At 50.4% G+C, this 25,106-nt stretch overlaps 1 protein-coding gene across 1 annotated transcript in view; it reads right to left on the minus strand.

Annotated features, from left to right (window-relative positions):
• Positions 1-24,865, minus strand: part of LOC131765160 (dipeptidase 2-like) — an 86,564-nt gene extending 61,699 nt beyond the window's left edge. The window contains 1 exon segment of the mRNA XM_067006908.1: positions 24,833-24,865. Coding sequence (XP_066863009.1) covers positions 24,833-24,865 — 33 coding nt within the window.
• Positions 24,866-25,106: the final 241 nt, after the last annotated feature.

Here is a 25,106-nt window from a genome sequence, read left to right on the forward strand (position 1 = left end):
ACTGTAAATTGTGCTGGCAGGTGGATTCTGAACCACTGCACCACCAGGGAAGTCCCCAGAGATTATTTCTTAAGGGAGGCCCTCCTCAAGCCCCACCAGTCTCTTCCCTGCTGACACAGACTCGCACAGCCTTACGTAACTGCTCCTTTCGAGTACCATACACAGTTTTAATTTCACAGACATTTTTAAGTTCCCTTTTTATAACCCTCTGTTCTACTGATCCTTTCCCTCCTGCCTCATCATTTTTTCTCCAGTGCCTGCCAGTGCTTGGCATATCTTAGGGCTCAGTAAGTGTCTGTTGAATCCCTAATTGGAGACAGAGGACAAGGCTGAGGAGGGAAGATCAAGGCTTTATTTTTGTTTTCTACATGTTGAGAATTGGTCCTCGTGGGCGCGGCGATTCTTCCAGCCGCGCGAAGCCAGTGGCGCGGGCTGACAAGGGCCCACCGTGAGGCGTACCGGCTGGTTCAACTGGGGCCGCCACGCGGAGATCAGCAGCGGCCCGGGTCGCACCAGCACCGGTCGCGGGGGGCTCCGCTGCCCGCTCTGCTGCTCTTCCTGCTGCCACTGTAGAGCCCGCGGGATGCGCACCACGGGCCGGGGCTCGTTTGGACCGCGGACCGTGAGGTCCCGGCGAAGCGCCAGAAGCAACCGAGCCACAAGCGACAAGAGCCGCAGCCAGGGTGCCAGAGCCCTATTCCCCTTGCTGCGGGAGAGGCGCACGACAGTGACTTCACGGGCACGCCAAGTTCTGGCGGTCGGTGGCTGGCGCGGCTCAGTCAGGGCCGCGGAATTGGCGAAGCGTGTGGAAGGAGCGGGATGTGTAGAGCTCAGCAGCGGCGAAGTGGGTAGGTCCGAACAGGGGCTGGTGACTCCAGGTCCCGGCCAACCTTGGGGAAGGGTGCGCGTTGGAGGCAGGACGGGGGTCCGAGGATACACGGTGATGGGGCCCTGGCATTAGGAGCCAGGAGGGCGGAGGGCTTGTGGTGATCCGATGTCGGATCCCTGCAATGCTCTTTTGTCACCCTCACAGCTCCTGTCATGGCTTGGCCAGTTCGGGTCTCCCCCTGTAACTTATGAGGGTGTGGCGATGTTTTCCCAGATGGGGTCCCCGTGCAAGGTCTTTGAATACAAGTTATTTATTGAGAGTCTGAGTGAATGGTCAGGCCTGGGGGCCGACACCAGGAGTCCGGAGTCCTAGATCCAGGCTCACCCTTCCCTTAGAGCTCCCCAGAGAGCTGAGGGCGGCCCCGAGGGCAAGCTGATGGCCTTCAGCGTATCTTCTCTTCAGTCAAGAGAACTCATCGCTTGGTACTTTTCCCCTTTCTTTTCAGCTGAGGCTCATTCTCCCCTCCCTTGTCACCCTTTCCAGCTTCTCATGCTGAGCCCACTGCTTTCTTGGCTTGTTCACCTCCACCGGCTTTCCAGTCAGCTGCCTCGATTCCGTAAATAGCAGCGAGGAGGGTCCTGCTACAGGTTTGCGGCTTGTCTCACAAAGCCAGGGTCAGGCAGGATATTCTACGTGAGTTCGGTTGTTCAGGTTGCCAGAAAGCCTTACACTACTGGTACTTCTTGAACGGATCCCGAAAATGGGTGTCAGATCATTTCTGTCATTTCCAGTGCCTGGGGTAGGAGATAAGGTAAATGCGGATTAAGCACCTGGGAGGTTCTTAACCTCTGGAGAAAGAGTATTCCTTTGGTGTCAGGAGATACCGTTATAGAGATAAATACTATTCAATTTCCTACAGCATTTTGATACACGATAGACTTTCTGGAGGGTTAGCTGTTAAGCCAGCAGAGGAGAGCGTTTTGAGTACTCATGGGTGAACAGCGCCATGGGATAGAGCAGTGGCTCTTGAGTGAGGGTGATGTTGCCCTCACCCTTCCCCCAGCACGTTTGACAATGGCTGGAGACATTTTCCTTGGTTCACATCTGGTCGGGGCGGTGCTGCAGGCATCTAGTGGGTAGAGGCCAGGATGGTACCACATATCGTACAAGGCACAGGACAGCCTTTCCCCACCACCCCAAAAGAATGAGCTGGCCCAAAATGTCAATCGTGTGCTATGGAGAAACCTTGGATAGAGGCTGAGGACTGAAGAGAGGCTGAGGTTGTCCGATGTACTCTCACGTCAGGTAGTCAGTCACATTTGCCAGACTGTTGTGTGGCCCTGCCCCTTTCCCAGAATCTGTAGCAGGCACGTTGATGCCAATGCTTGTCATGTCCTTGGGGTGCGAAACCCTTGGGGGCTCCTGAAAGTCCTAAACACAGGAAGGAGTGATTTAGGAGGGTGACGTGGGAGCAGAGATCTTTAGGAAGAACAGCATTGTCCTCATGTGTTTGGGAAATGTGCCAGATGGAAAAGAGATGAGGTGTGCCCTGGGGTGTCCCATTCCAGAAGGCAGCCTGGGAGTGATTGGTGCCAGGGAGTCAGATTGTGAATTTGATATAGACTGCTGTAGCAACGAGCAATGCCTTGATCTGTCTAGAGAGTGCTGGGTTGTCTGTCACTGCAGAGTTCAAGAGTTCCTGTATAGGCTGATGCCCACTGATTGGTGATATGATAGAGGGGGGGAGGCTGATATAAAGGATGCTCTAAGATCTTGTGATTCTACACTACTTTCACGATTCTTTCCCAGGACTCGGAGCTCCTCGTTCTTGAGCTGCAGAGCTCCTTGGAGGTCTGCTCTGACATGTTTCATCCGTTGACACGTGCCACTCATTTTTCAGGTACCAAGGAAAGAATCGCTTTGCACAAAGCCCGAAAGGATACAGTGAAAGAATGATCAGAAAGGAATAATGCATAGGTATGTATTTGCATTGACTTTCTCCAAATATCTGAGACAGGGTAGCTGGTTAGTGGCTGCTTTCTCGTGCTCGAGCCCTTCCAATGGGATCACCTCGGAATGTCACAGGGATTGGAGCCTGTCGGAGCCTGTCTGTCTCTGCCCGTGGCCCCTAGTTTCTTCCTGTCGTGGCTTTCGATAGTGTGTAAGGCCCTTGTCTTTTCCTCCTGCTCCCAGCAGACATTGAGTAACCTCAAGCTGTTACTGAGATGCGTATTTCCCAGTATAGTCCTTTAGAAACGAGAAAGGTTTACTTACTGTGGAAACCAGTGTGGGTTCCTGGGAGTGTTAGTGTCACTTGGTATTGTGTTTCCCACGGCTGCCATGGTAACTGTCATTGCCAGGTGACTCCCTAAGGTTTGAAAAGAATTCTTCCTTGGATCTCAGGTGATAGTGGTGCCTTCCTTTCTTCCTTCCTTCCTTCATTCATTCAGGAACTATTTTCTGAGCAGCATGTATGTGCCACTTACTTTTCATATGTCCAGTGAACGACACAGACAAAATTCCTGCCCCAGTGAACTGTATATTGTGATGTAATTGGCTTAGGGTGAGGCCTGGCCATTGGTAGATTTTCAAATGTCCCCAGATGATTCTAATGTACAGCTAGGTTTGAGAATCACAGTTATCAATGAAGCACGTGGGGAACTGCAAAGGGCATTGCAGAAATCAAAAGTGGCTATTGGTATGCCTTCACTATTGCTGCATTTTTCCTGCCTGCATCAGGACTGTTGTGCAAGTGCTGATCATTTTCTTTTCAGCCCTTTTCGCTGTTTGTCCAGACCCTTCATCCCTCTTTCTAACCTGACACCCTCCCTACCTCCTTGTTGTCTTTCAGCCTGCAGTCCATCATCTGTTTGGGATTGATTGTAAACTTGGTGGGAAGCCATTGCAGGGTATAAAGAGAGAAGTGGGGTTGGCAGAGATGCCTTTTTCAGACACCATACTGGCTAGTGTAAGAGAATGGCTAGGAGGGGGCAGGACTGGAATTGGGGAGACTCATTAGGAGACTGGCTTTGTGCACAGTGGTGGCCTTGGAGGTGGAGTAAAGCAGGCAAGTTAGAGTCCTATTTGGAAGGTTAGTGATGGCTTGGAGGTGAATAGGAGTTAGTGATGAATTGGATGTGGGGAATGTGGGTTAAGGATGTGGAATTGGGTAAATGGAGGTGCTACTTACTGAAATGGGAAACGTTTTCTGCCCACATACTGGCCCGATAAACACCTTCTCACCCTTTACACCTTGAATCAGAGATGCTTTCTTGTTTTATTTAGTTATATTTTATTTTATTGCATTTTTAATTGGGCTGCGATGCCAGCTTGCATGATCTCAGTTCCCCAACCAGGGATTGAATCCGGGCCCCCTGAAGTGGAGGCACAGGGTCCTAACCACTAGACCACCGGAGCACCGGGGAATTCCCAGCAGAGATTTTTGCTTTTCGTTTGTTTCTTTTTTTAATATAACTTTTGATTATTTGGTTAATGAATGAATTTATTTATTTATTTATTTTTCGTTGCGTTGGGTTTTCGTTGCCGGGCGCGGGCTTTCTGTAGTTGCGGTGAGCCGGGGCTACTCTTCGTTGTGGTGCATGGGCTTCTCAGTGCAGTGGCTTCTCATGTTGCGGAGCACGGGCTCTTAGCACGCGGTCCTCACTAATTGTGGCACGTGGGCTCGGTTGTGGTGGCTCACGGGCTTACTGGCTCCGCGGCACGTGGGAGCTTCCTGGACCAGGGAGCCAACCCATGTCCCATACCTTGGCAGGTGGATTGTTTCTTTGTTTTCGTTTTTAAAGTCTTTGTTGGAGTATAATTGCTCTACGCTGGTGTGTCAGTTTCTGCTGTATAACAAAGGGAATCGGCTGCATGCATACGTATATCCCCACATCCCCTCCCTCCTGCATCTCCCTCCCACCCTCCTGATCCCACCCCTCTAGGTGGTTGCAAGGCCCTGAGCTGATCTTCCTGTGCTGTGCAGCTGCTTCCCACTAGCCAGGTATTTTACATTTGGTATTGTATATTTGTCAATGCTACTCTCTTACTGCCTCCCAGCTTACCCTTCCCCTTCCCCGAGTCCTCAAGTCCATTCTCTATGTCTGCGTCTTTATTCTTGCCCTGCCCCTAGGTTCATTAGAACCTTTTTTTTTTTTAGATTCCATATATATGTATTAGCATACGGTATTTGATTTCCTCTTTGTGACTTACTTCACTCTGTGTGACAGACTCTAGGTCCATCCACCTCACTACAAATAACTCAGTTTCATTTCCTTTTATGGCAGAGTAAGAGTCCATTGTATATATGTGCCACATCTTCTTTATCTGTTCGTCTCTCGATGGACACTTCGGTTGCTTCCCTGTCCTGGCCACCATAAATAGTGTTGGCAGGCGGATTCTGTACCACTGCACCACCAGGGTAGTCCCCAGAGTTTATTTCTTAAGGGAGGCCCTCCTCAAGCCGCATCCGTCTCTTTCCTGCTGACGTAGACTCCCACAGCCTTACATAACTGCTCCTTCATAGCACCATACACAGTTTGAATTTCTCACATTTTTCAGTGCCTTTTCTATAACCCTGTGTTCTACTGAACCTTTCCCTCCTGTCTCATCAGGTTATGTCCAGTGCCTACCAGTGCTTGACATATCTTAGGGGCTCAGTAAGTGTCTGTTGAATCCATAATTGGAGAGAGAGGACAAGGCTTAGGAGGGCAGATCAAGGCTTTGTTTTCTACATGTTGAGTAGAAGATGGTTCAAAGCAGGAGCCCTTGAACCTGAGCCTCTTCCCCGGTGAGCGGGGATCCAACCCGAGCCCCCTGCAGTGGAAGCGTGGAGTCCTAACCTCTGGACTACCAGGGAAGTCCCCCGTGTTCCTTTAACTGAGGTCACAAGCTCCAGCGCAGAATAGGAGGCACACGTGAGGCGGATGAGGTCGATTTGCTCCGGGGTGAGGCGCACGGCATCCCGTTGGTGGGTCTGGCGTGGGACGTAGGCTGACCAGAAGTGAGGGAAGGCCAGGGCTTGGTTTGGGGCTTGGAACTCCTTGGGCTTCTCATCGCCTCCTCAGCTGGCACAGCGCTCACTGTGCCCAGAAGTCACCTGTAACGCGTTGTTTTTTTCTGTGGTACTTGGATGCCCGTCAGGGTGGCTCACGGTGACCCCTGTAGCCCCCAGCATCCATGGCATGGCACTTTCTAGGTCACTATGGTAACATAGTTCCAATGTGACTAACCTGTGGTCTCGGAGGCCCCCAAACTACCCCACTATTCCCCAGCAGCCACGGGGACACCTTGTGTGTCCCCTTGGTGCCTGCGCACCCACGAGACCGTCTTTCATCCCGTCCAAGGTGGTGTGGCCGTGGCTGAACTTGCTTAGATTAACAGCCTGGAGCCCATTGTGCTGCAACAGCCTCAGGACCAGGGGCATGTCGTTGTGGCTGGAGGGAGGTCAAGGCAAATGGGTGGGCCCCTTAGGTCTTGGGATCAGGCAGGATACATTGCCTGGCCTGGGGCAGCCTGAGGGAGCCTCACACCACGCTTGTGTGGACACCTCCGGACCTCCTCTGCTGCCCAGGGCCAGGCTAGGCCCACAACGGCCCCAAGCAGCCCTCACACACTGCAGCCACCCGTCCACAAGCGGGAAGTCCCGCATCAGGGCCCGCGTGCGCTCCCGCGGACTTGGGGTGCTGGAGGTGGCCGGCGTGGTGTGCACACGGGTTACCGGCCGCAGCAGCAGACCCAGCAGGAGCAGCAGACCCAGCAGAGGCCGCTGGCGGAGTGCGCGGGGACCCTCGAGGCCCCCCGGGTCGCAAGCTGCACAGGGCCAGGCAGGCGGGCAGAGGCGGCGGGTCTGAGAGGGGCGGGCGATGGGGTTGTGCCCGTCGACACAGGCCACCCAGCGGCGCGGCCTCGCGAGGGGCCCTGGGTGAGGGAGGCGATACAGGGTCAGAGGACCCTACGACCCGTGTGCGGAGAGCCGTGATCCACGAAGCCCGGAAGCCACAGGGCAGCACTGCCCTCCCGGCCCCTGCTCAGAGGCAGGTCCCGCGGGCTCAGCTGGCCTCTGCTGAGAGCCCACTGGCCTCCCATCGCGGGTGCCCTCTGCCCCCGGCCCTCTTCCCACTCCCACTGCTCCGAGGGGGCGCCCTAGGTTGCTGTCCCCTGCCTCTAAACTTCCTGTCCAAGCTGGGGTGCTTCTCTCAGGGGGCCACTTTCAGTCCAAGGCCTCCCGGGAGCACACCTCGTCCCCATCCGCCTGCAGCAGGCCCCGCCCACGCCGAGGGCTGCGTGCGAGTGTCTCTGGCCACAAGTGCTCTGGGCTCCCGGTTTCCCGGTACCGGGCCATTGGGGCTGGTATGGGGGAAGAGATAGTTTCTGGAAATGGTGGGGGGTAATAACCTTGTGAGCTCTGGATTCAGGTAGGGGCCCTCTGCCCCCGGCCTTCTCTCTCCACCTACTTGACTCTCCAGCCTTCATGACCATTCTCTGGGGACTTCAACCAGCACCTGGGACCTATCAGGAACCTCCCCCACTTCGGTCAGCCAGCCTCAGGAAAGAGCGCCCTCAGGAGTTGCTACACCCCCCCAGGGCCCGAATAGAGGGACTTTGGGGATGTGAACTGAACAACCTTCTGGGGAGAGTCAGTGACCCTTGTACTCACCAGAGCAGGAACCCAGTCCGTACGGTATTTGAGTGGAAGGAAATGAAGTCATTTCCATGGCAGCAGAGCCCCCAGTGCAGCACCCTTCCTCCCAGAGCTGCCGCTGGCTGTCCTTCTGGCCAGGATCGCTCCTACCTCAGCGTGGAAGGCCCGGCCTCGTGGAGAAGTATAGGTTCTGAGGAGAGATCTGGCACCTGGCTTCTGCTGCTCCACTTGCCTTCTCTCGTGGCCCTTGTGGCTCTAGCTTTCCCAGAAACCTCAAGGGCTAAGTGCCTGTGCTCGCTCAGAGGCCGCACGCCATTCCCCATTTCCAGCCTCAGGCCCTCCCCCTAGCTGCCTCCTCTAGGGACCCCTTCCCCCCACCACCTCCCCACACAGTGGGGATGTGCCTTCTCACAGAAGCTCAACCACTGAGATGCTTTAGGGACTGTGCCCAAACTCCTTCATCCCCAGCCTCTCAAGTTTTTGCTCTGATCCCTGGCACCCCCTGGAGCTGCTCCACCTTTGGAACCTTTCCCGGGTGGCAGGAGTGCCCAGCACAGGGGTAGTGACCTAAGTCTGAGCTGTGGCGACCTTTAGAAATCTGTTACAGAAAAACACTTTGCCGAGCATTAGGGGACCCCACTGGGGACAGAAGGGGCTGGGAATAAAGGAGCATGTGAACCTCGGGGCAGGGTGCGTGCTGCTTGACTCTCCATCCTGTTCTTGCTTCGGGGGCAGGAAATGGTGCGTTGGGGGGGGGGCGGGTGGTAACCTTGTGAGCTTTGCCATGGCCCTCTCTTGAGAATGGCTCAGCCAGCAAGATTCTGTGGAGTCCGCCTCCTGGCACCATGCTACAATCGCCGGATTTTGGGTCGGGAGCAAAGATCTTCGTCCGACTCTTGCGGAGCGCGCTTTCTCTTGGGCGCACGTCTGGCGACTGGCTCCTGCTCCGCTTCCACCTTTGCTGGCGTGGCCGAAGGAACATCCCCGTAGGCCCAGTAGCCACCAGCACGGCAGTATGTCTCCCCATGGCAGCCCAACTGCGTTTCCCCACACCCTCGGTTGAGGACGTGGCAGTGACCAGCTGTACGAGGAGAAACGGGAGCCGCTGCTGCTGCAAAGAAAATCAAAAGTGATCAGTCCCTTCTGCTGTGCACAGTCTCCTGGCCGAATCTCCCTCTCTCATGTCGCTCCCAGTTTCTGGCCAGAGACCTTTCATCTACTGGACATCCAAAACACAGCCTTGGCCCATCACCTCTCTGAGTCCCTGGAGAAGGGACCCTGGCTGCAAAAGCGATTCCTAGGGCCTACGGCTGCAGCAGATGAGGGAGTCCCTTCACCTTTTCCAGGGAAAACAGTAGAACCCGAAAGTCATTGCAAGCATGATCCTCTCCATCTCTCCCTTCCACAACAGAGAAAACATTTCTTGCAGTCTGTCACTTGTGAGGCTTTAATGGAAATATCGTTCAAGTTTTGGAAAAAGATAATCTAATATAAATTGGATCAGAACCCCTCCCACCTTGGCAACCCCTCTTGGGTCCCATTTTTACAGTGCCTGTTTCAACCACACGGAACTCTAGTCCTCTGATCCTTTTATCTCGATAAGAACAAGGCCACATACTGAGGCAGAGTGATCGGGAGACTCAGAACCGGGTTCTGGGTACCATGTCTAGGCTCATATCAACCCAGCCTCCTGGGACACCATCTCCTCAGCCCTCCGGTCTCACTAGCACTTCATCACGCCCCCTTGGTTCTTCCGTTCCTGCCATCAATAGGGCACCACCGTCGGCCCTAGTACTCAGCCGCTCAGTATGGGATGTGTCTGACGGGACCGAGCTAGATGTCTACACGACAGCACAGAGGTGCCTGGGTTTGAAGGTGCGGTTCAAGGGTGGCCCTCTTCCTCAAACTGCTCCATTTACCATTCGCCAGCAACAACGCACTTGTCTTTTGCTAAGAGGCCCATCAGGAAAGGGTCTGAATGGAAGCATCCTGTAGCCCAAAGGGGAAGGCTCCTTTGATAAAGATCAGAACCTTCCCGCACACTTGTCCAGGGATGACCTTTCACTTGTCCTCAGCAGTGAGCACTGTGGGTCCTTGAAGGTGTCCCGGGTCACTGGTATTCGTTACAGCTGGGAAAGTGCTCAGGTGTATGTGCTGGGCAAGCCCCAGGGAACATGTGGCAGCCGGGGGAAGTTGTGCGTACACCATGCCTCTTGGACAGATGCCCGGTCTCAGTGTACCTCGTGCACTGCCCTCTCAGGGAACGTAGGACAGGTTAGAGTAAATGCAGAAGGTCTGGTGAGGGATTCTCTCTCAGACAACCAAAGAGATTGGTCTCTGGTGGAGAACCAGTAGGGAAGTATCTCTGAGGGCAGCAGCACGTTTGCATCGTAACCCTGCCATGGAAACTGTGAGAAGGCCTGTGAGGTCCTCACTAGCTAGTGAGGTCATCGTATGGAACTTGTGAGTTGAGGGGCAGGCTTCAGGAGGAGGGGCAGTTTTGTGGAGGAGAGCAGGGTGGAGGCAGACGTACTCTGCCTGGGCCCTCACACCGGGGCCTCCCCACCCATGCCCTAGTCTAGTAGACACCCCACGTGGGTCGTGCCGGTGGGCTGGCACAGCCCCAGGGGCCACAGGAGGGCAAGAGAGACCCACATCCTGAGATCGGCTTGAGAGGCAAGATGAACGTTAGGAGGCAACTAGGTTGTACGTCCCTGACCCTAAGAGGCAGAGATTTGTGTGGACTGGGGAATCAAGGAAGGCTCCTTGGCAGTGGGCCTGAAGGGCAAGTGACATGTGAACCCATGGGGAAGAGAGGGCAGACATTCCATTTTGGAAGAAGAATAGCAGAGACACACTCTTCTCGACCTTGTCCTGCCCCAAATATAAATTCATAGAACCCTCCCATTTTAACACCCGAGGGCTTCAAAAACCCTAGAGGTGAAGGGGCCTCCCCAGTGTTAACACAGGTCGTGGAGAGGTGTTGCACTCAATGGTTAGGTTCATGTTGGGCCCCCGGATTCACAGCTGATAGGAACGTGAGGAAGAGCTCATGCCATTTCAAACATTTCCAAGGTGATACTGAGAGAGATGTTAAAGGTGCAAAATGAGGGTGCTGAATGACCCCACAAAGTGGGAATGGTGGGCCCACTTTAACGTGAAAGTCCAAACAAATTCCTGTCGAAAGGACATCATACCGAATGATCACATAATCATGACACTCGCCCTCTCCCCTAGAGGTAAATATCATTAGAATCCTCTCTCTCCCTCTCTCCACCATGAAAGGATGAGAGAAAGGCTCAGCAGCAGCCCCGGTGAAAGACATGGTCAACACCGTGAAGAGGTGTTACTAAGACGATTTGGTCCGACTCAGAGAAGGAAAGAGATGACTCTGCCCTTAGCCTGAGCAGGCCCACAGGAAGGAAGCACATTTGGGGCAGCCTTGGATAGTGTGGCAATGAGAGAGAACCTTCTTTAGGAAGGGACTCCCTGTTGCCGACCTTGCAAAAGCCAAAATGGGACATTCGTGTACTTGGGCTGTTGCAGAGGGGATGTGCCCAGAGGTGGGGCCACTCTGCTTGAGAATCACAGCACCTTGTAATCCTAGTAAGCTGCTTGACTCCTGCAATCGCCGGATTTTTGGTCTGGAGCAGCGGAGATCTTTGTCCAACTCCTCCGGAGCACACTTTCTCTTCAGAGCTCGTCTGGCGACTGGCTTCTCGGCTTGCACCTTTGCTGGTGTGGCCAAAGGAACGTCCCCGTAGGCCCGGTAGCCACCAGCCAGGCAGTAGGTCTCCCCATGCCAGGCCAACTGCGTTTCTTCACATCCCCGGTAGAGGACGTGGTAGTGACCAGGTGTCGGAGGAGAAACGGGAGCCGCTGCTGCTGCAAAGAAAATCAGAAGTGATCAGTCCCTTCGGCTGTACACAGTCTCCTGGCAGGATTTCCCTGTCTCAAGTCTCTCCCAGTTTCTGGCCGAAGACCTTTCAACTCCTGGACATCCAAAAGACAGCCTTGGCCCATCACCTCTCTGAGTCCCTGGAGAAGGGAAACTGGCTGCAAAGGCAATTCCTGGAGCCTACGGCTGCAGCACATGAGGAAGTCTCTTCACCGTTTCCAGGGAAAACAGTAGAGCCCGAAAGTCATTGCACTCATGATCCTCTCCATCTGTCCCTTCCACAACAGAGAAACCAACCATTTCTTGCTGTCTGTCATTTCTGAGGCTTTCATGGAAATGCCTTTCAAGATTTCGAAAACAATCATCTAATATAACTTGGTTCAGGACCACTCCCACCTTGGCCACCCCTCTTGGGCCCCATGTATACTGCCTGTTTCAAACACACTGAACTCTCGCCCTGGGATCCTTGTCTCTAGAGTAGCACGAGGTCCACTACTGAGGCAGAGTGAACAGGAGACTCAGAACCCGGCTTCTGGGTACCATATCTAGGCTCACATCAACCCAGCCTCCTGGGGCACCATCTCCTCAGCCCTCCGGTCTCACTAGCACTTCATCACCCCCCGCCCCTTGGTTCTTCCGTCCTTCCCATGACTATGGCACCACCGTCTCCCCTAGTACTCAGCAGCTCAGTATGGGATGTGTCTGAGGGGACCGATCTCGATGTCTCCGTGCCAGCAAAGAGGTGCATGGGTTTGAAGGTGTGGTTCAAGAGTGGCCCTCTTCCTCAAACTGCTCCATTTACCACTTGCCCACAACAACGCACTTGTCTTTTGCTAAGAGGCCCATCAGGAAAGGGTCTGAATGGAAGCATCCTGTAGCCCAAAGCGGAAGGCTATATTTATAAAGATCAGAAGCTTCCTGCACACTAGTCCAGGGCTGACCTTTCACTTGTCCTTAACAGTGAGCACTGTGGGACCCTGAAGGTGTCCCAGGTCACTGGTATTACTTACATCTGGGAAAGCACTCAGGTGTACGTAGTGGGCAAGAGCCACAGAAACATGTGGCAGCCAGGTGAGGTTGTGTGTACCCCACGCCTGTTCCGCAGATGCCCGGTCTCGCTGTTCCTCCTGCACCGCCCAGCCAGGGAACAGAGCACAGGTTGGAATATGTGTAGAGGATCCGGTCACACATTCTCTCTCAGACAACCAAAGAGATTGGTCTCTGGTGGAGAACCAGTAGGGAAGTTTCTCTGAGGGCAGCAAACTTTGTTTGCACAGTTACACTGCCATGGAAACAGTGAGAAGGACTGTGAGGTCCTCACTAGCCAGTGAGGTCATCGTATGAAACCTGTGACTTGGGGGTCAGGCTTGAGGAGGAGGGGCAGTTCTGTGGAGGAGAGCAGGGTGGAGGCAGAGGTACTCTGCCTGGGCCCTCACGCCGGGGCCTCCCCATCCATGCCCTAGTCTAGTAGACACCCCACGTGGGGCATGCCGGTGGGCTGGCACAGCCCCAGGGGCCACAGGAGGGCAAGAGAGACCCACATCATGAGATCGGCTTGAGAGGCAAGATGAACATTAGGAGGCAGCTAGGTTGTACGGCCCTGACCCTAAGAGGCAGAGATTTGTGTGGACTGGGGAATCAGGGAAGGCTCCTTGGCAGTGGGCCTGAAGGACAAGTGACATGTGGACCCATGGGGAAGAGAGGGCAGACATTCCATTTTGGAAGAATAAAAGCAGAGACACACTCTTCTCGACCTTGTCCTGCCCCAAATATAGATTCATAGAACCCTCCCATTTTTACACCCGAGGGCTTCAAAAACCCGAGAGGTGAAGGGGCCTACCCAGTGTTACACAGGTCGTGGAGAGGTGTTGCGCTCAATGGTTAGGTTCATGTTGGGGCCCCGGATTCCCAGCTGATAGGAACGTGAGGACAAACTCATGCTGTTTCAAACATTTCCAAGGTGATACTGAGAGAGATGTTAAAGGTGCAAAATGAGGGTGCTGAATGACCTCACAAAGTGGGAATGGTGGGCCCACTTTAACGTGAAAGTCCAAACAAATTCCTGTCGAAAGGACATCATACCGAATGATCACATAATCATGACACTCGCCCTCTCCCCTAGAGGTAAGAATCATTAGAATCCCCTCTCTCTCTCCACCATGAAAGGATGAGAGAAAGGCTCAGCAGCAGCCCCCGTGAAAGACATGGTCAACACCGTGAAGAGTTGTTACTAAGACGATTTGGTCCGACTCAGAGACGACTCTGCCCTTAGCCTGAGCAGGCCCACAGGGAGGAAGCACATTTGGGGCAGCCTCGGATAGTGTGGCAATGAGAGAGGACCTTCTTTAGGAGGGGACTCCCTGTTGCCGACCTTGAGAAAGCAAAGATGGGACATTCGTGTACTTGGGCTGTTGCAGAGGGGATGTGCCCAGGAGGTAGAGACTGCTTGGACTACCATTTTAGAGGTTGGGCCACCCTGGTTGAGAAGCACAGCACCTTGTTCTCCTAAAGTGCTTGAATCAGCGGGTGCCCGTTAGGACAGACGAAGTCAGGCCTCATTGGAGCAGACTGCCTTTGGGAGTGGTAGAAGGTGAAGTGTGAAGGGGAATGCTCTGGAGGAGGTTTGTCATGGCAGGTGGGCCAGCATGAGACCATTCAGCTTCTCCAAGGCTCCAGAGATGACTTGGCTGGGAGCATCCCTGTGATGTGGTGCGGGGACTCCAACCTTAACAGGACCTGGCTGGGCATCTGGGGGAGCCCCAATAAACAGTTTCTTAACTTCGGAGAGTGAGAGACTCACCTGGGGAGTTCCACAAAAGCACTTAAAAAGACTTGTACCTGGATTCTTGAGACAACCCTCAGAAAACTTATCTAGATTTGGAGTAGGGCTCAGGAAGTTGCCACTTTTGTGTGTGTGTATGTGTGTGTTTGTGTGTGTGTGTGTGTGTGTGTGTGTGTGTGTGTGTGTGTGTGTGTGTGGTGCGTGGGCCTCTCACTCTTGTGGCCTTTCCTGTTGCGGAGTGCAGGCTCAGCGGCCATGGCCTACAGAGCCAGCTGCTCCGCTGCATGTGGGATCTTCCCGGACCGGGGCATGAACCCGTGTCCCTTGCATCGGCAGGCGGACTCTCAACCACTGCGCCACCAGGGAAGCCCTATGTTGCACTTTTAAAATAAGCTTCCTGGGTAGTCCCAGCACCGTGCTCCATGTATATCGTGATCAAATGATTGTGCCTTCTCGGTTGCTTTGGGGAGTCAGAGTGGTTCGTATTTAAAACGGCAGCAGGCATACGTATAAACAGGGAAGATTCAAGGCAAACAGAGCTATATGGTTACAGTATGCATGAATCAGATCTGAGAAAAGCTAGCCTGGTGGTTAAAGAACACAACGCTTAGGACAGACAGACCAGATTCTGTCCTACTAACTTGTGTGAGTTTGACCAAGTTCTTTTATCCTCCTGACTGTTTGCTCATATGGAAAAGAGCTATGGCTGTACATTGAGCACAATATTCTCTTTTGGCAAAGGTTGCTCTGGGTCTATTTGTGTTCTCTACAATCCTTGCCAGCGTGCAAGCATTTTTACGTCGTCTGATGAAGTATTACATTTGACTTTCAACTGTTCATTACTTTGGGCAAAGACTGCAGGGCCCCATCGGGGGTCCTCGAGGTGCGGCCCGGCCTGGGGCCCCGGCCACTGTGGCCACTGCCCAGGCCCTTTTCCTGGAATCCTACACAAAAATGTTAGAAAGAAACACAGTCTATTGTAAATATTCACAAATGATTGTTGTTGCTTGCTTACTATCCTATTAAACGTGTAAAGTCCATAAAACACTTTTCATTCACAGTTAAATATGAATTTTTACGTTTCTAATTATGTCTCTGCTCTTCACAATTGTCCTTAATGAATCAGAGACTGTGACATCACTAGTTAAAATTGAGCTTGTTAAAAAAATAAAACTCACGCCCACCGAACCTACTGAAACACAATCTGCACTTTTTCAACCTCCCTGGTGTACTTGTATACCCATGAGGAGTTGAAAGTTACATTTCTACCTCGACATGTGTTCTCTGTCTGAGAAATACACACATTTTATCCACTTTGATATAAATAAAAGACTCAAAAGTGCATATGCCTCTTTTGAAACCATCATTTTATCATTTCTTTTCCAGATAAGTATAGTCTCTATACTGGTTTTGTGGATCACATGCCATACTCTTTTCTTGTACTTAGACATAAGGTAGAGAAAGTTACTTTGTAAAAAATATATATATATATTATATATATGTATACATATCTCTATATATATATTATTGAATAATGGAAGACACTCTTCTAAATCAAAACCAGTTCTCTTAACTTGCTGTTTTCTTCTTGGGTCACATTATGAACTCTTTCCGTGGCCACAGGGCACGTGTACTTTTAATTTCAAGGACTGCTGATATTCCAGGACGTGGCCATTGATTTCTTTCAAGAGAGGTGAGAAAGCCTGTACCAAGATCAGGAGGAATTATACAGGGATGTGATGTGAGAGAAGTATAAGAACCTTCTCTCCTTGGGTGAGGATACCTTCCTTCCAGAATTCCTTCTCCAACCAGAGGGTTTAGAGTCCTTCATTGGCAGAATGTCTCCTGGAATCTTCTGCTTCCTACAATAGGGTTTCAGATTGCAACGTTTTAGGACAGTTTGGGAGTTTGTGGGTATAATTCATCTTCCTTTTAAATTGCAGCCTCCATTTTAATATACTTTGGAACTGCTTGGGATGTGTCTCTATGAGCTGAGTACTATTGCTTCTCATTTTCTGTAACAGTTTTCCATGGATTCTTTCGGTTTAAGGTATATTAGAAGGGAAACTTCGATTCTGGGAATTTCCTGGTGATGCAGTGGTTAAGAATCTGCCTGCCAAGGCAGGGGACATGGGTTCGAGCCCTGGTCTGGGAAGATCCCACATGCCGCAGAGCAGCTAAGCCCATTCGCCACAAGTACTGAGCCTGCAGACCACAACTCCTGAAGCCCACACCTCTAAAACCAGTGCTCTAAAACAAGTGCAACAAGAGAATCCACCGCAGTGAGAAACCCGCACACCACAACAAGGAGTAGCCCCCACTCGCTGCAACTAGAGAAATCCCGTACGTAGCAACGAAGACCCAACGCAGACAAAAATTAATTTATTAATTAATTATTTTTTAAAAGAATTATATCCTTCTATACAACTTCTCTGGGAAGAACAGAGAGATGCCGTGGGAGAGTGAGAAAGACCGATATTTCGTGCACATCTCTCATGCAGGTGCTCTGCTGGCTCAGGTAGATTTATCCCCACCTTACAAATGAGGAAATAAGCTCAGAGAGGTTTAGTAATTTTCCCACAGCCAAACAGCTCTTCAGTGACAGAACCGAGTTATGAACCAAGTCTGTTACCTTCATAGCCTAAGTCCTCATCACAACAAAACTCAACTAATATCTACATTTATCCAATTACATTGCAACCTGGGGAGTTCTTGGCCCAATCCTGAATAAGAGTGAGAAAGAAAGAAACAGCAATGTTCCTACAGTCAACAGAAATTTTTGGAGCAGCCGCTAGATGCCTGGCCCATTTGGAGGTTCAGCAGTGATCAAGACAGGAAGAGTCCTGCTTTCATGAACCAGGTAGTGGGGAGGAGAGACGGGTGAAACTTGGGTGAGGGATTTCACCTTGCTGGACCTCTGTTTGCCCATCTGGAAAATGGGATGGGTGTTCCTCATTTTCTGGGATTGTTCAGTCCTCACATTCTCTGATTCCATAAGAAGCATTTCTTTTCCTGTTTCTGTAAAATTCATTCAGGCCATGAGCTGTGATGAATGTGGTTAGCTGCTCCCCAAATCACTCTGTTCCCACCCTTTTCCTGTGATCAGGTCTTTCCCGAAACATGACTCACAATCAATCGAGTCACAGAACCTAAGGGGCACCCAGCAGAAAACTTCCAACCCTGACTTCTCAGGAGCTCTGTGGCCTACCTGCCAGGTAAACTTAACTCACCTGGCACAAGGTGGCCATCCCTGGTTTCACATCAACATGATCGCAGGCACAAACCTCCTTGTTTTTCCATTTTGTCTTTCAGTTACTTGTTGAAACAACTGCACAAATATGCCTAGGATATAAATTCAGGCATCTTCTGGCCCCAGTGCCTACTAATAAATGATTTTCTGCCACTTGAATGATAAAGATAGAACATTTTATCATTCTGCTACCCTTACTATTTGTCATTTTTGTTGATATTTCTATTGAATACATCTTTCACTATTTTAACAATGGAACATTTATTTACGTTGTTCCAGACCCAGCCTTTAGTGGTAAAGCTTTCGTTGTTATATTTCTATTGGGTTTCCTTTAAAAATTATTATCTTATCTAACTGGATTAAGTCAATTCTATAAGCATTTATCTTAGGATATTGCTGAAATTAATACCTAGAGGGCAGGCGTACAAGGTGATTGGACTTGAGAAACTCTATTAGCACAATTAAGTATAAATATTACCTATATGTAAACCAAAGTACATGCCGAGTGAGACTCTCTGACTCTTTTTTACTGTCTGCCCCTCAAGCCTGTGAGAAAGGGAATATTCCCTGCCATCTCAGTAAACAAAGGACCTCACAGTCATCAGCACTTGCAGCCCTCCAATGGGAGCTGGCGGGCCCTGAGGAACTCAGCATATGCAAATACAGAATACTGGCCCCAGAGAGCTGAGGTGCATATCAAAGGAAGGATTTCACTGAGCCCAGACTCTGGCATCTTCCCATACAAAGAAAAGCGCTGCATTCCTCACCTTGGGAGAGCTGGTTTTCCTTAGTTAACAATCACCTTTGGATGTTCCCCATTACTTGTGCCAGTCCCCCGCCCTGCCTGCTCCCCAGGGTACTTTAGCTCAGGGAGGAAGGAGTGCAGAGGGGCTCCGCTGAATAAGGGGCCTGTGAGCCTCCGGAGGAGTTTTCGGCCGCAGCTGGAACCTGCACCTCCCTTGCCCCGTTTCCCCTCAGGACGCTCAGGCCGAGCCCCTCCCCACGTCCCCAAGACCCCGTGAGCCAGGCCGAGGGTGGGGGCGAGAGGAGGGACCAAAGTTTCCTGGGACCAGACGCTGGGGTCAGCTCTTTCTGCACAGCAGCGGTGGGTGGCAGCAAAACCCTGCCCCTCAGAAACTGGTCTTGCGCGGCATCCCGGGCACTGGACCAGGCGGAGGGTCCGCGCCCACTTACCCGGCCCGCCGTCCCCACGACTGTTGCGACTTCATCTGCCAGGGCCCCTTCAGAGCCGGCAGCCTCAGTGAGGCCGCACTCCCCTCAGGCTCCAGGGCAGTTCCCTGACGGCTGAGGGAAGACACCCCGAGCAGGGAGTTCCAGCTCTGCGGAAACCCGGACTCTGTTCTGGGCGCAGGGGATGGGGCCCTCCGACCTGATGCCTTCCGGGAGGGAGGGGGGCGCCCAGGGCAGGAGCCACCAGGACTGCGGGGCCCCATCCGGGGTCCTGGAGGTGCCCGGCCTGGGGCCCCGCCCACTGTGGCCACAGCCCAGGCCTTTTTCCTGGAATCCTACACAAAAATGTTAGAAAGATACAGTCTATAGTAAATATTCACAAATGATTGTTGTTGCTGTGCTTACTATCCTATTAAATGTGTAAAATCCATAAAACTCTCAGTTCAAAGTTAAATATGAATTTTTACGTTTCTAATTATGTCTCTGCTCTTCACAATTGTCCTTAATGAATCAGAGACTGTGACATCACTAGTTTAAATTGAGCTTGTTAAAAAAATAAAACTCAGGCCCACTGAACCTACTGAAACACAATCTGCACTTTTACAATCTCTCCAGTGAACTTGTATACCCGTGAAGAGTTGAAAGGTACATTTCTACCTCGACATGTGTTCTCTGTCTGAGAAATACACACATTTTATCCACTTTGATATAAATAAAAGACTCAAAAATGCATATGCCTCTTTTGAAACCATCATTTTATCATTTCTTTTCCAGATAAGTATAGTCTCTATACTGGTTTTGTGGATCACATGCCATACTCTTTTCTTGTACTTAGAAATAAGGTAGAGAAAGTTACTTTGTAAAAATATATATATATATTATATATGTATACATATATAATATATATATATAATTGAATAATGGAAGACACTCTTCTAAATCAAAACCAGTTCTCTTAACTTGCTGTTTTCTTCTTGGGTCACATTATGAACTCTTTCCGTGGCCACAGGGCATGTGTACTTTTAATTTCAAGGACTGCTGATATTCCAGGATGTGGCCATCGATTTCTCTCAAGAGGAGTGAGAAAGCCTGGACCAAGATCGGGAGGAATTTTACAGGGATATGATGTGAGAGAAGTATAGCAACCTGCTCTCCTTGGGTGAGGATACCTTCCTTCCAGAATTCCTTCTCCAACCAGAGGGTTTAGAGTCCTTCATTGGCAGAATGTCTCCTGGAATCTTCTGCTTCCTACAATAGGGTTTCAGATTGCAACGTTTCAGGACAGTTTGGGAGTTTGTGGGTATAATTCATCTTCCTTTTAAATTGCAGCCTCCATTTTAATATACTTCGGAACTGCTTGGGATGTGTCTATATGAACTGAGTACTATTGCTTCTGTTAGAGTCCTTACAATATTTTATTGTCTTATTTTCTGTAACAGTTTTCCATGGATTCTTTGGGCTTAAGGTATATTAGAAGGGTGACTGCGATTCTGGTACTTCCCTGGTCTTGCAGTTGTTAAGAATTCATCTGCCAGTGCAGGGCACTCGAGTTCGATCGCCAGTCCGGGAAGATCCCACGTGCCACCGAGCTACTAAGCCTGTGGGCCACAACTACTTAGCCAGAGTGCCACAACTACTGAACCCGGTGCGTCTTGAGCCCGTGCGCCATTTATTTTTTGGAGAATAAACCCACCTCTGAGTGATTAAAATGTAGACCAACTAGTCAAAATGGTTTATCACCTGTTCTTCTAAAACACTGATCAATGGAACAAGTTGTACTAGGGATAACAGTGGAATTGTATTCTGGAGTTCTTATCGGCAATATGGTTTATGTCCTTGATGCTGGATCACGACATTTCAATTGTATAACTGCTATTAATTTTCTCTTTGTTCAACGATTAAATTCTCACGTGATCTGAGTTCACACTGGAGTCATCCTTGTTGGTTTCTGTCTATTGCAGATTTCTTCCAGTATGAAAGGACAAGAGCAATTCGGCTTACTTTACAAAATGTCTTCAAACTAAATGATGATATAATCTACATTCAATTAATTTATACATACCTTACTGTAGATCAGGGTTTGTTATGGTGGCAGAGCCCGACACTTATGTAATACGGAAACCTTTATGTGCACTGGTTCAAGTCCTCTTCTTAAGAATATGTGTATAATCAACATTCTTTCACAAATTACCCAATTTAATTCACCATAGCATTACTCATATTAACTAAATGGAAAATCCTTGGCTATATACAGATCCAGAAAGGGCCAAAAATCATCAGCCCCCATGGATTATTACAACCCATTGCTGAGGTATTCAAATTACTTTTTAAAGAACCACTATGTCCATCAACATCATCTATTTATATATTATTGCTCCAATGCTAGCCTTAACCCTGGCTCTCACAAAATGAATTCCTCTTCCCATATTTTATCCACTAATTAATATGAATGTAGTCATATTATTTATATTAGTCATATCACACCTAGCCATTTATTCCATCCTCAGATCTGGATGAGCTTCACATTCAAAATACTCACTCACTGGAGCTCTAGGGACAATAGCACAGACAATCTCATACGAAGTAATGTAGCAGTTATCCTATTCTCAGTCTTTCTAATAAATGGATCATTTACACTTTCAACAGTAATTATTACACAAGAACACCTATAGCTAATTTTATCCTGACCCCTACCCAGAATTTGATTATCTCCGCAGTAGCAGAAATCCAATGAAGCCCCACTTGATTTAACAGAAGTAGAATCAAAACCTGTATATGTCTTCAATGTAGAAAATGTAGCAGGCCCGTTCACGCCATCCTTCCTAGAGAATATGTCAATTTCCTTATAATAAACATTTCCAAAACAATCCATTTTTAGGAGCATTTGACAATCCCTAGGTGCCAGAACTATAGATTCTTTCATCTGTGACTATAGTTTTTTTTCAAAAATAATTTTTATAGTTTTACTACCTTTAAACAAAATGTACTCCATTGCTGTGGAGTATCCCTTCATAGGGGCGTGCATGGTTCATTTCTGCATCCGCTTGTGGTGGCCTTCAGGTTCTTTCAGGTTTGGCTCCTGTGGCTGCGGAGTCCATGTCCATGTGTTCTGGTGCAGGGCTGGTGGGTTTGTGTTCAGCTGGGAGGAGCACTGCGGGTCTGTGTTGTGCAGGGACTTCGCTATCTGAGGCCCGATTGTCTCAGAAGTGGTTGCGTTCCCCCGCTGCATACCAGGCTTTCCATTGGTCCACATCCTGCTGATATTTGATACTATGTCTTTCATGTCTGCCATTCTGGTAGGTGTATGCACAGTATTTTTCTTATGGTTTTAATCCCTCAGGTGTTAGAGAAGTTGTGCATCTTGTAGTATTCATGGACTATTTCATGTAGTTTTATAAAAGTTTTAAAAATTGTGGTCCAATACACATAACGTAAACTTTACTATCTTAACCATTTTTAAGTGCACATTTCAGGGTCAAGAAGTAATTCGCACTGTTGTGCAAACCTGACCGCCTCGTCCTCCAGCTTTTTCATTTGGCAAAATTGAAACAGTCCCCCTTAAACACACACTCCCCATCATCCCTCCCTCAGCCCCTAGAACTCAACATCCTACTTTCTGTCTCTATGTTTCCAACTGCTCTAGGGGCCTTGTATGAGTGGATCAAGCACTGTTTCTTTTTGTGTGTGTCTATCTTCCATCACTAAGCATAATGCCTGCAAGGCTCATCCCTGCTGCAGCCTGTGTCAGAATTGCCTTCCTTTTTAGGATGAATAACATTCCCTTGTATTGATAGACCATGTTTTTCTTCTCCATTCATCCATTAGTGGACACATGTAATATCTATATTCATTTCTCCTGTCATAATATTTGTGGAATAACGTCAGAAAGTCCTATGAATCAAAAGTCATTTGTGGGCTTCCTTGGTGACGCAGTGGTTGGGAGTCTGCCTGTGGATGCAGAGGACACGGGTTTGTGCCCCGGTCTGGGAAGATCCCACATGCCATGGAGTGGCTGGACCTGTGAACAATGGCCACTGAGCCTGCGCATCCGGAGCCTGTGCTCTGAAACGGAGAGGCCATGGCAGTGAGAGGCCCGTGTACCGCAGAAAAAAGTCATTTGCCATTAACTTTTTTCTTAAACATTTTTTTTTTTTGTGGTACGTGGGCCTCTCACTGTTGTGGCCTCTCCTGTTGCAGAGCACAGGCTCTGGACGCACAGGCTCAATGGCCATGGCACACAGGCCCAGCTGCTCCGTGGCATATGGCTGTTCCCGGACTGGGGCACGAACCCATGTCCCCTGCATCAGCAGGTGGATTCTCAACCACTGCACCACCAGGGAAGCCCCTTTCATAAACTTTTTATTGTGAAAAACATCAAAGCTAAGAAAAGGCAAAAATACATGTCAGCTTCACTTGTGTCCAGGAATGAATGCTTTACCGATTCACTTTATTCCCTGTGTGTGTGCTATGCGTGTGCATGTGACTGTTTGCATATATAGGCTGTGCATGTGCATAGTTATGTGCACTTGCACACATTAGTGTGTGTATGGGCATATGCATGCATGTGTGTTCATATGCTAGTGTGTGAATATATTTGTGCTGTGCACGTGCATATGTTTGTGTGTGTGTTGCGCTTGCCTGGGTGCACACCTTTGTGTTTGCTGGAACCACTTGCAAGTTGGTTGCAGACTGAATTGTGCTCCAGATATGTCCACACGTACCTGCTCTAACAATCCTGCATAGCCACGTAAAGATCACAGATCTCAGGGATTTAAATGGATGGAGCAGGATGGCCTGACACAGAGTTAGTCTTCCAATGACTGTCACTACCTCAGTAACATCCTTCATACCTTCTTTAAGCCCCATTCAGGGTCCAGTTTAGACCCCCATTACATTCACTCACTTGCTCCAGGTCCCCTAAAGCTACAATGTCACAGTTGGAGAGCCCAGCCAAGGCTGGGGGTGCCCCTCCAGTTAGCCTGGCCTCCAGGCCCTGCAGTTGGCTCCTGTGTTCCCATCTCTCAGCCAGGCCCCGACTTGGATGGGGCCGCCACCTCTTTCCTCACAGGGTCCCATCGCCCAGTCAAGGGGGTTCATTCTCCCCAAACACAGTATCAGGAGTGGGGCAGTGACAGTGACAGTCCCCACTGGGTCTCCTTCATGTGAGACCCTGTGCTGTGGGAAGAGCAGGTGCCCTGCCCTCAGGAGTGGGGGGCTGGGGTGTGACCTGCTGCCCACGATGGGCAGGCGGGTCCCCGGGTGGGGCGAGCCAGTGTGCAAGGAGTTCCACGGTGGGTTCTCCTCTCCAATGGCTTCTGTGTCCCTACTTCTCCCCGTGCCTCCCCTCGAAGACAGCTCAGTGTCCATGCTGGCTGTCAGCCCCAGGGCATGAGGTCACCTGACCGGAAGCCATGGGAGCCATCAGCCACCGCCCCCTCTACACACACACACAGACGCACACGCTGCAGGGAAGCAGGACCTGAGTGCAGGGCTCTCAGCGGCCCTGAGCGCCCTGCCTGGAATCGGCCAGCGGAATGGACAGACCGGATCTCCCGGCCCGGAACATGCAGGACTGTCCTGCCTGGGCTTCCAGTGTGGCCACCTCCTTCTAGAAGCCTGGGAGTCTGGAATCAGGCCACTTGTTGTCTGTCCTTGCAGCAGACTGGGCTGCACTATAAGAAGAAGTTCACGGCTCACCCGTGGATCCTGACCATCAGGTGGCCAGAGAAATTGGTAACATTTCTGTTTTGCCTGTTGAAATGATTAATGACAAAGATTTTGTTCAGTTTCCTGATGTGGGTGTCCAAAGATGAGAGACCCATGTGTATGATCTGTACCTCCTATGAGATCAGCCCTAAGCTAGTTTAAACATGATCAAGTTTTGTCTATGTGGTACATTTAGACCTCTGCATGTCCCGTCTACTGATTATGTTTAGAGCTAACCATGTGTTGTCTATGATAAGAACATTTCGACCTGACCATGTCTGTGCTAGGACTATAGGGACCTGGGTAGAGACCCGGCCTGGCCTCAGCACTGGGAAGCTCCATGCCTGCATCTGAAGGTCAGTGCTTAGATGTCCGGGGTCTGGAGCTGAGGTGGGCTTGTCTACATAACAGCTTCTCTTCTGAGTGTGGTGACCTGGTCCTCGCAAGGGTCAGTGCTATGGTCGGGGCCTTCGTCTTAATCCCTGCAAGGCTCACCTTCCCTGGGGCTCGTGGAGAATCCTCAGGAGGGCTACCTGGCAATAATTCCAATTCACCAGCATGTACATGGTGCATAGAGAGGCAGGTTTAGCTGGTGAATTGATTGCCGGATACCTCAGAGTGGGCAAAAGGCCGATGGGTAACAGCTGAGGCTGCTGCTGACCTCTCCTTCCAGTCTACTGTCCCTACTCAGCAGTGTCCAGAGCTGCCCCTTGGCTTTCAGCTCTGCTGCCCTGTGAGTTTTCTCAATATGTAGGTGAGACGAGAAAGGACTGAGCCTGCCAGCACCAAGGTCGTGTGTTCAACTCT

This window comes from Kogia breviceps, chromosome 11 (assembly GCF_026419965.1).
Source record: "Kogia breviceps isolate mKogBre1 chromosome 11, mKogBre1 haplotype 1, whole genome shotgun sequence".
NCBI classification, from domain to species: Eukaryota; Metazoa; Chordata; class Mammalia; order Artiodactyla; family Physeteridae; genus Kogia; species Kogia breviceps.